We start from the raw sequence: 15705 nt of genomic DNA, 5'->3' as shown, positions 1-15705 counted from the left end.
CAATTGTTTAGTGGCTAAATGGTATAATACTTATATGGCTTAGAGGTATAATACTATATCTCTAAGTATATACCATCTGGAAGCCCAAAATCAACACTTTCCACACACCAGCTCTCCTCACCTCTGCCTTCCAGGCCCGTTCTGTCTCTTCCATAATGTTCCGATTTATTTCACCATCCTGATTCTTGAGCCTATCCAGTTCCATTTCCCACACCTCTCTGTAAGATAAGAAACAAAGAACAAGACTAAGGGGAGAAAGACAAGCTTGTTAAGAGACACCAGGGCGAAAGTAAACCCCAAAATTGGTCTGCCACATGTGTTACAGGAAGTCTTACTCTAAGTATTACCGATAGATATAAATTTGTCAACGTTTAAAGTGGTCTGTAATTGCATAAAGACCCTATATTTGAAAGTAAGTATGCTCTTATCTCCACTTGCTAAAATAAGGCTACCCGGAATAGGAAAAAGAGTGTACTGAGAACCAAAACCCACAGAAGGCAGAATGTTCTTCTATGTTGAAGGAGGACTCAAAATCATTATGGCATTCCTCCTATTTCCCAACTTGTCTTTTAGTATGGGTGGTGAAGAATGCAGGACTAAACACGGGGGTCCATTTAAAACTTACATCCAATGCAGCAATCACTAATTCACTACTGAGCACATAGATACTGGCTTACTGACTTTTCACATTTCCTTAGCTATAGCAAATATTATTTGAAAGGAAAAAACATGCTCATCATACCTCAGGACTTCTCCTTTCCATTGGCTTCCTCCCTTCTTATGCCACTCCCCCCGCCCTATTCGTAGGGTGTAATATACATAACTCAGTATTAGGGTGACCAACTGTCCCGGTTTCCAGACACTAAATGTTTTGCAAAATAATCTCAACAGAAACAGAGCTAAAAACTAAGAAGTTGAGTCCTCAGCCCAAATATATTTCTTTCAGAATATATTATATTCTAGGCAAGGCAAAGGGAAACAAAACAAAAACTGTTGGGTGAGTGAATATATAGGGATTGGCTGTCCTGCATTTAGGGTAGATTATGAAATCCTTTTCTCTGAACTGAAGCTAACAGAAACCCATACAGAATGAATGAGGTCAGACATTAACAGAAACAATTTACCCTGGGATGAACTGCAAACTTACTGTTTATGAGGCTAGAACTCTTCCTTGATTCAATTTAGTGCACCATCTACTAAGCAGCCTACATGTATGAGGCATTCTGCTAAAAGCCGGCGATATGAAGATGCCTAGTTCCTGCACCCAAGAAGCTCTTGATCCAGTAGTTTTCCAGGGGAACAAAGCGAACAAGGAAATTCTGGGCAGGTCAAAAAGCAAGTGCAAAAGCCAAAAAGAGAGAGAGTACCAAACTAAGGCAGTGGTCCAGGGAGTGCAGCAGGCAGCACATACAAGTCAAACACTGGGTAGTGTGGTGTGCACTGGGGACACAGACAAGAGTGTCACTAGCATAAAGAGTCGCAGAAGCCCTAGGGATGGAAGACATAATCTAGAATAGAAGCGTGTAAAACATAGTCTATGGGCCCCTAAAATCCTTTGAGGGCCTGGTCTATGAAACAAAAACTAACTTCATAATAACTCTAAAACTGTCTTTTTCACTCTCGTTCTTTCACGAGTCTACAATAGCGTTTCCCTGAGGCTATACCACGTGTGATGATATTATCACTTTGATGGCTAAAAGAATATATGCTCCTGTATTCTTATGTTTTCTAGCATTTTCAAAGATAGTAGGTTTAGGGTATAACTTAAGCTCTCAATTTTTTTCTTCGGAGTACTTCTTTTGTGTTTTTACTAGCTATCTTTAATTATACTTACTATAATCTTACTATTGTCCAATAAATCATTACTATAAAAATCTCAAAGTTCTTCACGCATCTAAGTAGAAACAAGTACTTTTGTTATTTTGTTTTGCAATAATACTTTCTAAATTTTTTGAAAACTTTTCTCAATTTTTAAGTTATATCTAAAATGTATTATTTTAGAATTTAATATCTTTCTCTAAAATAAAAGAAAATGTATTTGTAATTTTTCTCTTACATTTAAGAATGAATCATTGGCTCAAAAAAGGGAGATTGAAGATTTGTTTTTCTCAACCCACAGCTGTAATATATAATCTAAAAATACTAAAGAAGATGCAACTGGCCTAGAGTTATCTGACTCAAGGAAAGAAAGAATCTACTCCAAAGAAACTGCAAAATTGTAAATAAGAAACCAAAGTGTGACAAGAGCCATCTTTCTCTTGACTTCATAGTTGTTAATAATTTATTTTACTTTATCTTAAGCAACAGAACATTTTCTAATTATATTGCACCAGTTAGGTTATGGTGACATTTTGAGACCGATCATTCAGAATTTAAAGAAAAAGGAAATGAATATTTTAAATACAGACATGATGAATTCTTTAAAATTCTCAAAAATTGTTAAAGCCTTTCAAAGTGGAAATGAAAAAGGCACTGAAGAATCTTAGGGTAAGCTACTATATTTCATTAACTGGGGAAACAACCTTGTACAGCTGACCGTCCTACATGCCTGCTGGATGAAAAGTCAGTAAAATAAATCACAGCAGTGCCACTTTTTAATCATACAGAAATTCATCAAAGTAAAGATTTTGCTGCAAATCTGAAGACTTAATTAAGATCTCATCTGCAGAATTGTAATTTTAGTTTACAAATAGATGAATGTACAGGCATGTCTAGACTTGCTATTTTGGTTATGTTTGTCTAGTACTGGCAGCCGCTAATCATCGAAGATGACGTTGTGTGTGAATTCTTGGCAACAAACACAGTGATGTTCACATAATCCAAGTTAAATAAGCTTTTTGAATCTCATGGTTTATCCTAGAATAACTGTTGACACTTATACTGCACTTTTAGTATAAAAACTATACTGGATAAAAATATTGGCACCATACATAAATCAAGGCAGTGGCACCAGATTATACCACTAGGCACTGTATTCTTTACTGCCACTCCCTTGCAGCTGTGGAGGAGGGACAGTTTTATTTAAGAATGCCCTCGATGAAGCCATAAAAAATAATAATCTTATTAAATCTTGACCATTAAATACACACCTTTCTAATATTCTGTTAGATGAAATGCTATATGCCAAAGTACAATGGTTGACTTGAGGAAAAGCACTTGTGAGACTGTCTGAGCTGTGAGTTGAGCTAGCCTCTTTTTTCATGTAACACTATTTTTATTTAAAAGAACAACTGAGAAACTATGGTTATTTGAACTTGAGTATTTAGCAAACATGTTCTTGGAAATGAACTAAAACTACTCTTGTTATTTCAAAGAAAACAATTGACAATAGTTATCGCCAACAATAAAATTTGAGCTTTCAAGCAAAAATTAGAATTTTACAAAATCTATACCAGCCATTGGGAGCTTGAAGGCTTCCCATTACTTAAACACTATTCTGATGAGATCAATGGTGCTATAAACAAATGTGATTCTTTAAATATTGTATAATAAAATGTATCCACACTTGGAAGAGCTGCTAACTCTGAACCAATATTTTCCAAATTATCAATCCATCATGCTACCAAGTCACCTGTGCGACCCACTTGGCACTGCAGAGTTCGTGTAAAGATTATTTTAAGCTGAAGACACTGGAGATTCATCAGATGCAGAAAAACAGCCTTTTCCAAGCTTCCCTTAACTAAGAGCAGCAACTTCTGGGAAATGAGGCTGTCATAAACTTCTCTTCAGGGCAGAGCTCCTCTCAGAAGAGAGAATGCGAATAAAACCTACCCTAAATCCCTGATCCAGTGAGTTTTATGACCCTAAAGGAGACAGAAAAACCACTCATACCTGTATAGGCAAATATCACAAACTTTTTACCTCCTGTTTGTTCTCCTGAAAATCCATTTATCTTTCCAGAAAGTGCTATCAGTGCCCTTTATCCCCAACTTCTCAGAAGTCATTTGTTTTCCCATAAGTGTCTTTCTCTCCCTGCCCCTTCACCTACTAAGATGGTATATAAGCCCCAAATTCTAACCGTTCCTTTGAGATACCCATCACTGAGTTCTCCCAAATGTATGCACTTTGCATGCATAAACTTTTTCTTTTCCTCCTGAAATCGGTCTTTTCTCATTTTAATTTGCAGGCCACAGCTATTGAACATAACAGAGTAGAGGGAAAAGTATTTCCTCCCGTAACCAACAAAGTTAAAACATCCATTCAAAGTGCAAGGTAAGCCAATGGATTTTTTTTTTCTTTTTCTCCCCAAATCCCCCCAGTACATAGTTGTATATTTTAGTTGTAGGTCCCTCTGGTTGTGGCATGTGGGATGCTGCCTCAGTGTGGCCCGATGAGCAGTGCCACATCCATGCCCAGGATCCTAACCAGCGAAACCCTGGGCCAGATCAGCGGAGTGTGTGAACTCAACCACCTGGCCACGGGGCCAGCCCAAGCCAATGGATTTTAATGTAACGGTACAAAAAGTTCACTGATGTGGTTTCAGATTCTACAATGCAATTAACCTCTAAGAAACTACCAGCTGTCAGGTTTTGGAGTACCATCAAAGAAGAGTAACCACAATCATCAAGAAGGCTATTAAAATACTCCTCGTTTTTCCAAACAACATATCTGGGTATCACCAGATTTTCTTCATGTATTTTCACCAAAACAATATACTGCAATAGACTAAATGCAGTAGATAGGACAATTAATTTTCTTTCATTAAAGAGACTTGCAAAAATGTAAACAATGTCATTCTTCAAACGAAACTGATTTTTGCTCTGGGTTAGGCAAAGATTTCTTAGGACACAAAATGCATGAACCACAAAAGGGAAAAACTGATAAACTGGACTTTATCAAAATTTAAAAGACACTGTTACAAAATGCAAAGGGAAGTTACATACTGGGAGAAAATACGTGCAAAATGCATATTTGATAAAAGGACTTGTATTAAGAAAACAAAGTGCTTTTTTAAAATGGGTAAAATATTCAAATAGATACTTCAGCAAAAAAGAATGACAATGGCAAATAAGGACATGAAAAGATGTTCACCATCAATAGTCCTTTGAGAAAAGCAAGTTAAAACCACAATGAGATAACACTAAACACTTATTAGAATGGCTAAACCCAAAAAGACTGATAAGACCAAGTATTGGCGAGAATATAGAGCAACCGGAATGTTTATACATTGCTGGTGGGAACGCAGAATGGTACAGCAACTTTGGAAAACAGTTTGCCAGTTTCTTATGAAGTTAAGCAAACACATGGCCCAGCAATCCCACTCCTAAGCTTTACCCAAGAGAAAAGAAAACATGTCCACATAAAGACTTATACCTGAATATTCAGAGCAGCTTTATTTATAACAGACAAAAAATGGAAACAACCAAATGTCCCTCAACTACTGAATACATAAACAAATCTGGTATAGTCTTATAATGGAACTACTACCCATCGATGAAGAGCAATAAACCATTGTTACATGCAACAACATGGATGAATCACAAAAGCTTTATCCGAAATAAGAAACAGACACAAAAGGCTACATATTGTATGATTCTATTTAGACAAAGCCCTAGAAAAGGCAAAACTATACTGAGAGAAAGCAGACAGTGGTTCCCAGTGGCTCAGGGTGGAGGAGGCAACTGACTTCAGAGTCATGAAGGAGCTTCTTAGGGTGATGGAAATCTTCTCTACCCGACTGTGGTGGTGGTTATACGACTGCATACATTGTCAACACTCATCATTTGAAACAGGTGAATTTTATCACACATAAAGTATACCTCCACAAAGCTGAGTTTAGAATTGACAACTTCCACCCCTAGAGCCACTGTCTATCTGCTCCACTTCCTGTATTCACCATCCCAGACATCTCATTGTCACTCCTCCTCTCCTCCCTCTAACAGTCAACAAATCTCATCAACCCTAACTCAGAATACCCCTCCTTTCTGTTTCTTTGCCTCTTAGATCAGGCCTTCATTTTATCTTGCTGAAATTCCGTCTTCTTGACATCAGTTTATCTGCACTTTAGCCCATCTAACTTAATGCAACCAGGGTTATCCTTCTAAAAATTAAATCTGGAGAGGTTCCATTTCTAGTAAGGGTAGAGTTGCTCCTAACAGACCAACCACCCTGCAGGTAAAACACTATAAATTCTACACAGGGGCCGGCCCGGTGGCACAGCGGTTAAGTTTGTATGTTCCACTTCAGCAGCCCAGGGTTCGCCGGTTTGGATCCTGGGTGCGGATATGGTACCGCTCATCAAGCCATGCTGTGGTAGGCATCCCACATATAAAATAGAGGAAGATAGGCATGGATATTAGCTCAGGGCCAGTCTTCCTCAGCAAAAAGAGGAGGATTGGCAGATACTAGCTCAGGGCTGATCTTCCTCAAAAATAAAATAAAATAAAATAAAATAAAAAAACAAAACAAAACAAAAAAAATAAATTCTACACAAAATATAAAAAAGCACCTCTGAAGGCACTAAAGAGCAAATAAGAACCAGGCACAAACTGGAGAAGATCTGACAATTGGAAAAAGTGAATATCACTGTTGTTTCCTGTTTTCTATGGCTATTTATCTAAGGGCAAACCCCAGCCAGCTCTGTGCTGATGACTAAAACTAAGATAGAAACCTTGCAGCCTTACCAGATCAAGAACCAAAGGATAAAATTGGGAGCTACCATAACAAGTAGAAAATGAGGGAGAAATCCCAAAACAAGAAAGAGCCACAGATGCAGAGTCCCCAATTCTGCATATAAATCTGCTCAAATCTCTGGATGTTCCTCTGAACCATGCATGCACGCAGAGAAGAGACTCCAAGGAACCCAGCTACAGATAAATGCACTGAACAGAGGCCACAGCTGCTGCCCACTAAACCAAAGTATGCCATTAAAGCCCAGTCAAGGAAACAGCCTGATAAAACAAATTCAAAACAAAACAAAACAAAAAATCAAGACTTTTTGGAGGAATGTAACAGAATCCAGAGTCTCCACAATGCATTATTCACAGTATTCAGAATTTAGCCCCACCATACAAAGAAACAGGAAGTATGATCCACGGTCAAGAGCAGGACCTGTAAACTATGGTCTATAGGTCAAATCCAAGCTGTCATCTATTTTTGTAAATACAGGTTTTTGGGAACACAAGCACATTCATTTTGTTTACATATTGCCTATGGCTGCTTTCATGCTACAACAGAGCTGAGTAGTTGTGACAGAGGCTGTATGGTTGGCAAAGCCTCAAACATTTACTATATGGCAGTCAATCTCTTCCCTCCACCCTCAGCCACTGCCAACAACTTATCTGCTTTCTCTCATTATCATTTCACCTTTTCTAGAACATCATGTAAATAGAATCATACAGTGCAAAACTTTTGTGTCTAGTTTCTTATTTGGATAACGCTTTTGTTTCTACTCCTAGCCAAGAAAAAAAAAGCAATCAATGAACAAGGACTCCAAGCTGACCAAGATGTTGGAATTAGCAGGCAAAGGTTTTAAAGCATCTATTTTAACTGTGCAAAAGCACATAAAGAAAAATATGTTCATGAGGAGTGAGCAAATAAGAACTCTCAGCACAGAAACAGAAACTATAAAAAAAGAACTAAACTGAAATGACAGAACTGAAAAATACAATACTGGAAATATAAAACTCACTGCATGGGCTTAAGAGCAGAATGGAAATGATATAAGAAAGAGTAAGTAGGGGCTGACCCCGTGGCCAAGTGGTTAAGCTCGTGCACTCTGCTTCCACAGCCCAGGATTTCGCTGGTTTGGATCCTGGGCGTGGACCTAGCACTGCTCATCAAGCCATGCTGAGGTGGCGTCCCACACAGCACAACTAGAAGGATCTGCAACTAAAAATATATATAACTATGTACTGGGTGGTTTTGGGGAGAAAGAAAGAAAAAGAAGATGGGCAAAAGATGTTAGCTCAGGTGCCAACCAAAAAAAAAAGAAAAGAAAAAGTAAACTTGAAGATATATCAATAGAAACTATCCAATATGTTGAACAGAGTAAAAAATATTGGGAAGAAATGAACAGAGCCTCCCTGAGCTATAGGATAGTATCAAAAGGTCTAACATATGTGAAAGTGGAGTCCTAGAAGGAACAGAAGGAATGGGACAAAAAAATATCTAGAAATTACGTCAAAATTTCACAAAATTGGAGAAAGACATAACTTTACAGGTTAAAAAGCTCAGAAAACCCCAAATAGAAAACATACAATGAAAATTGCAAAGTCAAACTGCTAAAAAACAAAGATAGGAGATCTTGAAAGAAGCCATAGGAAAAAAAAATGACACAATACATACAGGGAAACAACAATATGAATTGTCATTGACTTCTCATAAGAAACAAGAGGAGACAGTTTATATTAGAAAAACATCTTCAACTGGATAAATAAATTGTGGGATAGTCAAACAATGGACTACTACTCAGCATTAAAAAAAAAGAATGAACACCTGGGGCTGGCCCCGTGGCCGAGTGGTTAAGTTCGCGCGCCCCGCTGCAGGCGGCCCAGTGTTTCGTCTGTTCGAATCCTGGGCGCGGACATGGCACTGCTCGTCAGACCACGCTGAGGCAGCGTCCCACATGCCACAACTAGAGGAACCCACAACGAAGAATACACAACTATGTACCGGGGGGCTTTGGGGAGAAAAAGGAAAAAATAAAAAATAAATAAATAAATAAAATAAAATAAAAAAAATCTAAAAAAAAAAAAGAATGAACACCTGTATCTGCTAAAGAAATTGAATTGATAATTAACAACCTTCCAAAACAGAAAATACCAGGCCCAGAGGGATTCACTACTAAATTCTACCACACATTTAAGGAAGAAATTATAGAAATTCTCTACAAGCTCTTTTAGAAGACAGAAGCAGAGGTAACACTTCCTAACTCAGTCTATGAGGCCAACATTACCCCAATACCAAAGCCAGACAAAGACATTAGAAGAAAACTAAAGACCAATATCTCTCATTAACAGAAATGTAAAAATTCTCAACAAAATATTAGCAAATCGAATCCAAAAAAGTATAAAAAGAATTATACACCAGGACCAAGTGGTATTTATCCCAGGTGTGCCAGGCTAGTTTGACATTCAAAAGTCAATTAATGTAATGTATCACATCAAAAGACTAAAAAATAAAAATCACATGATCATATCAGTAGATGCAGAAAAAGTATTGATAAAACCCCACACCCATTCATGATTAAAACTCTCAGTAAACTAGGAATAGAGCAGAACTTTTTGTTTTTTAAGACTGGCACCTGAGCTAACAACTGTTGCCAATCTTTTTTTTTTTTCCTGCTTTTGCTCCCCAAATCCCCCCAGTACATAGTTGTATATTTTAGTTGTGGGTCCTTCTGATTATGGCATGTGGGGCACCACCTCAGCATGGCCTAATGAGTGGTGCCATGTCCACGCCCAGGATCTGAACTGGTAAAACCCTGGGATGCCGAAGCAGAGCACATGAACTTAACCACTCGGCCACAGGACCGGCCCTGGAACTTTCTTAACTTAATAAAGACTATCCACAAAAACCCTAACAGCTAATATCATACTTAACGGTGAAGAATTTGAAGTTTTCCCAAGATGAGGTGCAAGGCAAGGATGTCCCCTCTCTTTCAACATCATATTGGAAGTCCCTGCTAATGCAATAAAGCATGAAAATAAAACAAAATGTATGCAGATTGGAAAGGAAGACATAAAAATGTCTTTATTTGCAGATGACATGATCGGCTATGTAGAAAATTGGAAAGAACTGATAAAAAACTCCTTGAGGGGCCGACCCTGTGGCTGAGTGGTTAAGTTTGCACACTCTGCTTCGGCGGCCCCAGGTTCGCTTGTTCGGACCCTGGGCATGTGCCTACATATCACTCATCAAACCATGTTGTAGTGGCATCTCATGCAGACGAACTAGAATGACTTACGAGTAGGATATACAACTATGTACTGGGGCTTTAGGGAGAAAAAAAAGAGGACGATTGGCAACAGATGTTAGCTCAGGGCCAATCTTCCTCACCAAAACAAACAAACACATAAAACTCCTTGAACAGGGGCTGGCCTGGTGGCGCAGCAGTTAAGTGCACACGTTCTGCTTCGGCGGCTTGGGGTTCACAGGTTCGGATCCGGGTTGCAGAGATGGCACCACTTGGCACGCCATACTGTGGCAGGCGTCCCACATATAAAGTGGAGGAAGATAGGCACGGATGTTAGCTCAGGGCCGGTCTTCCTCAGCAAAAAGAGGAGGATTGGCAGCAGATGTTAGCTCAGGGCTACTCTTCCTCAAAAAACAAAACAAAACAAAACAAAACTCCTTGAACTAATAAGCAATTATACCAAGGCTGCAGGATACAGGTTAATACATAAAAGTCAACTGCTTTCCTATATACCAACAATGAACAAGTGGAATTTAAAATGAAAAACACAATATCATTTACATTAGCACCAAGAAAAAAATGAAATACTTGGGTATAAATCTAACAAACTATGTACAAGAACTGTATGAGGAAGACTACAAAACTCTGATGAACAAAATCAAAGAAGAACTAAATAAATGAAGAGATATTCCATGTTCACGGATAAGAAGGCTCAATATTGTCAAGATGTCAGTTCTTCCCAACTTGATCTATAAATTCAATGCAATCTCAAAATCCCAGCAAGTTATTTTATGGATATCAACAAACTGATTCTAAAGTTTATATGGAGAGGCAAAAGATACAGAATAGCCAACACAATATTGAAGAAGAAGAACAAGGTTGGAGGACTGACACTACCTTACTACAAGACTTATTATAAAGCTAGAGTAATCACAACAATGTGGTACTGGTCTAAGAACAGACAAATAGATCAACGGAACAGAACAGAGACCCCAGAAATAGACCTCCATAACTACAGTCAACTGATCTTTAACAAAGGAACAAAGACAATAAAATGATGCAAAGAGTCTCTTCAACAAATGGTACTAAACAACGGGATACTCACATGCAAAAAATGAATCTAAACACAGACCCTACACTCTTCACAAAAGTTAACTAAAAATGGATCATAGACCTAAATGTAAAACAAAAAACTATAAAACTCCTAGAAGACAACAGGAGAAAAACAGATGAATTTGGGTATGGTAATACCTTTCTAGATATAACACCAAAGACACAATCCATGAAAGAAATAATTGATAAGCTAGACTTCATTAAAATTAAAAACTTCTGCTCTGTGAAAGAAAATATCAAGGGAATTAGAAAACAAGCCACAGACTGGGAGAAAATATGTGTAAAAGACACATCTGATAAAGTACTGTTATCTAAAATATACAAAGAACTCTTAAAACTCAACAGGAAAACAACCAACCAGATTAAAAAATAGGCCAAAGACTTTAATAGACACTCCACCAAAGAAAACATACAGATGGAAAATAAGGATATAAAAAGATACTCCATATCATTTCTCATCAAGGAAATGCATATTAAAACAATGAGATACCAGTACACACCTATTAAAATGCCCAAAATCTGAAACATTGAAAACACCAAATGCTGACGAAGATGTGGAATGACAGGAACTCTCATTCATTTCTCGTGTGAATGAACAGTAGTACAGCCACTTCGGAAGACAGTTTGGCAGTTTCTTACAAAACTAAACATCGTCCTACCATATGATCCAGCAATCACACTCCTTGGTATTTACCAAAGGAGTTGAAAACTTACACTCACACACAGATGTTTATAGCAGCTTTATTCATAACTGCCAAAACTTGGAAGCAACCAAGATGTCCTTCAGTAGAAGAATGGATAAAAAATTTGGTACATCCAAACAACAGAATATTATTCAACACGAAAAAGAAACATGCTATATCAAGCCATGAAAAGATGTGGAGAAACCTCAAATGCTTATTACTAAGTGAAAGAAGCCAATCTGAAAGGCTACATATTGTATTATTCCAACCATACAACATTCTGGAAAAGGCAAAACTATGGAGACAGCAGAAAGATCAGTGGTTGCTGGGCAGGGGGCAGGTGGTGGTGGGGGGGGGACGGGGATGTGAATAGGCAGAACACAGGATGGGCAGTGAAAAATACTCTGTATGATATTATAATGATGGACATATGTCACTATATACATTTGTCCAAACCCATAAAATGTGGAACACCAAGAGCGAACCCTAAGGTAAACTACAGACTTTGGGTAATCATGATGTGTCAAGATAGGTTCACCCTTGGTAAAAAATGTACCATTCTGGTGAGAGATGTTGATAATGTGGAGGCTATGCATATGTGGGGACAGAAAGTATATGGGAAATCTCTGTATGTCCCTCTCAATTTTGTTGGAAACCTAAAACTGCTCTAAAAAAATAAAGCCTTACAAAAAAAGGAATGAATTATTAATACAGTTCACATCCATCACAACATCATAGATAAATCCCAAAAATATGCTGAGTGAAAGAAGTTAGACACAATGTCTAGAAAAGCTAAGAGTAATCTCAGTGACAGAAAGCAGCTCAGTGTTTACCTGGGAATGAGGGGAAGGAAGGACAGTGATTGAGAAAGAATACAGGGAACATTCTAGGGTAATAGGTATGTGCTATACTTTGTGTTAGCGTTTACATGTGGATTAATTTGTCAAAACTCATCAAAATGTTTAACTTTAAATAAGTTCATTTTATTGCATGTAAATTACATCTAAAAAATTTAACTTTTAAAAAATCTAAGGGATGGGGCCGGCTCCGTGGCCAAGTGGTTAAGTTTGCATGCTCTGCTGCGGCAGCCCAGGGATCGGATCCTGGGCAGGACATGGCACCGCTCGTCAGGCCACGTTGAGGCAGCGTCCCACATCCCACAACTAGAAGGACCTGCAGCTAAGATATACAACTGTGTACGGGGGGGTTTGGGGAGATAAAAGCAGGAAAAAGAAAAAGGATTGGCTAGCCCAGGGGCCAATCCTTAAAAAAAATAAAATAAAATAAAATCTAAGTGATAATTCTAAGTTTCTACAATTAAAAGTATAAAAATTTCCCAAATACTTTATCCAAGAAAATTACAAGTCTTTCTAATATAGCATAACCAGCAGGTACATAGTTCATCTTTATGAGGCATGTTCCCAGTGAACTAAAAGTAACAGATGTGTATTCTAGAGGGGGAAAGACGAAATTAAAATGGAATTCTAAAGAATATTCAATGAATTAATATTTAATTTACATAGTAAAAGAGAAGACCTAAATCCAATCATATCAATACAAGCATACTTTGTTTTCTTGCACTTCGCTTTGTTGCTCTTTGCAGACACTGAATTTTTTCTAAGACCCTCCATCAGCAAAAAGATAATGACTTGCTACAGGCTCAGATGATGATTAGCATTTTTTAGCAATAAAGTATTTTTAAGTTAAGGTATGTACATTGTTTTTTTAAACATAATGCTATGGCACACTTAATAGACTCCAGTGTAACATAAATATAACTTTTATATGCACTGGGAAACCAAACAATTCCCGCGACTTGCTTTATTGCAATATTCACTTTATTGCAGTGGTCTGGAACGGAACCTGGAATCTCTCTGAGGTATGCCTGTAATTACACTAAATATATAAACACTAAAAGCCGCTAATTAAAAAGCAGCTTGTCAGAAGAGATCACAAAGAAAGACCCAATTATATGCTGTCTACAAGACAGAAAAATGTAGATAGGTTGTAGGTAAAAGATGGAAAAATACATATCATGTAAAGAATAAGCATAAGAAGACTGCAGTATCTATATTAATATTATATAAAGTAAACTTTAACATAACGTATGACCTACAAAGAGACATTTCATAATGATAAAATGGCCAATTCATTAAGAATACATAACAATCATAAATGTACATCTGTAACAACACAGCTTTAAAATATAACAAAAATTGACAGAATTAAAAAAAGAAAAAATCTATAATCATAGAGATTCTAACATCACCCCTTCAGCAACTAACTAAATACTTTTAAATTAAAAAAATACAGAACAATGTTCCTCAATAAATATAGACACAAAAATCCTTAAAAAATACTAGTAAGTCAAATCCAGGAATATATAAAAATAATAACATATATCTTGACCAACTTGGGTTTACCCCAAGAATGAAGAATTGGTTCAACATTTGAAAACAAATCAATGTAATTCACCATATTAACAGAATAAAGGAGAAAAAACATTTGATAATTTTAATAGATGCGGAAAAACCATTTGACAAAACTAAGCTTCCATTCATGTTAAGAACTCTCAGAAAATTAGGAATAGAAGAGAACTTCCTTGATTTGATAAAGGGCATCTACAAAAAACCTATAGCTATCATCAAACAATGGTAAAATATTAAATACTTCCCCCTAAGAGCAGGAACAAGGCAAAGATGTCCACCCTACCACTTCAATTCAACACCGTACCGGACGTTCTAGCCAGTGCAATAATATTTACAAGAAATAAAAGGGTGAAGGAAGAAATAAAATTGAATATTCACAGATATCATAAGTTTTTATGTAGAAAATCTTAAGGATTCTATAAAACAAATAATACACTAATATGTAAATTTAGCAAAGTAGCAGGTACAAGGTTGATACAAAAAAATGAATAGTATTTTTACATACTAGTAGGAAACAATTGGAAAATTTTTTAAAATTTTAATTCTACTTATAATAGTATCAAAGAGTATAAAATACTTAGGAATAAATTTCTCTAGAAACTTAAGGAAAGATGTATAACACCTGCACAATGAAAATTATAAAATGTTACTAAGATAAGTTAAAGACCTAAATAAATAGAAAGATATATCATTATTATGGATTGGAGGACTCAGTATTACTAAGATGTCAATTTCTCTCAAGTTGATAGATTCAAGGCAACTGTGTTCTCACCAGTTTTGTTTTTGTTTTTGCAGAAACTGGCAAGCAACTTTTCAAATATATATGGAAATGCAAAGGATTGAGAATATCCAAAGCAATCTTGAAAATAAAAGCAGAAGACCTTGCATTATGATTTCATGACTTACTATAATGCTATACTAATGACAACAGCATGATCTGGCATAAAGAGAGACAAATATTTCAATGCAATAGAATACTACTCAGAAATAGACCCACTATTTATACAAATGACTCACACTGTCATTTGGTTTTTGGCAAAGGTGTCGAGCAACCCAATGGGGAAAGGCAAGACTTTTCAACAAGTGGTGCTGGAACAACTGGATATCCACATGGGAAAAAATAAACCTCAACCTCTACTTCTAACCATACACAAAAATTGCTTGAGATGGATCAGAGACATAAACACAAAAGCTAAAATGAAAAACCTTCCATAAGAAAACAGAATATAACATCTTTGCTACTTCAGAGTAGGCAAAGGTTTCTTAGACAGGACAGAGAATGCACTAACTATAAAAGGAAACTTGACAAATTAGACATCGCTGAAACGAAAATTTCTGCTCATCAAAAGATGCAATTAGGGGCCAGCCCCGTGGCCAAGTGGTTAAGTTCGCGCGCTCCGCTGCGGCGGCCCAGGGTTTCACCGGTTTGGATCCTGGGCGCGGACAAGGCACCACTCATCAGGCCATGTTGAGGCAGCGTCCTATATGCCACAACTAGAAGGACCGACAACTAAAATATACAACTATGTACCAGGGGGCTTTGGGGAGAAAAAGGAAAAATAAAATCTTAAAAAAAAAAAAAAGATGCAATTAACAAATCAATAGCTAAGTCAGAGAGTGGGAC

The 15705-nt window shown here is 37.1% G+C and overlaps 1 protein-coding gene and 1 long non-coding RNA gene across 5 annotated transcripts in view; one reads left to right on the top strand and one right to left on the bottom strand.

The window, feature by feature from the left end:
* RNF214 (ring finger protein 214) overlaps window positions 1–15705 on the bottom strand; it is a 39327-nt gene that overhangs the window by 3938 nt on the left and 19684 nt on the right. For all 4 annotated transcript variants that reach the window (XM_070624923.1, XM_070624922.1, XM_070624924.1 and 1 more), the window contains one exon: window positions 122–218. In XM_070624923.1, coding sequence (XP_070481024.1) covers window positions 122–218 — 97 coding nt within the window. The remainder of the gene's footprint in view (window positions 1–121; window positions 219–15705) is intronic.
* On the top strand, window positions 4096–15690 carry LOC139084086 (uncharacterized). The gene is made up of 2 exons (XR_011541361.1): window positions 4096–4212; window positions 14877–15690. It is a non-coding gene; the product is annotated as an uncharacterized lncRNA (long non-coding RNA).

This window comes from Equus przewalskii, chromosome 6 (genome assembly GCF_037783145.1).
Source record: "Equus przewalskii isolate Varuska chromosome 6, EquPr2, whole genome shotgun sequence".
NCBI classification, from domain to species: Eukaryota; Metazoa; Chordata; class Mammalia; order Perissodactyla; family Equidae; genus Equus; species Equus przewalskii.
This window is presented reverse-complemented; position numbering and strand designations above follow the sequence as displayed.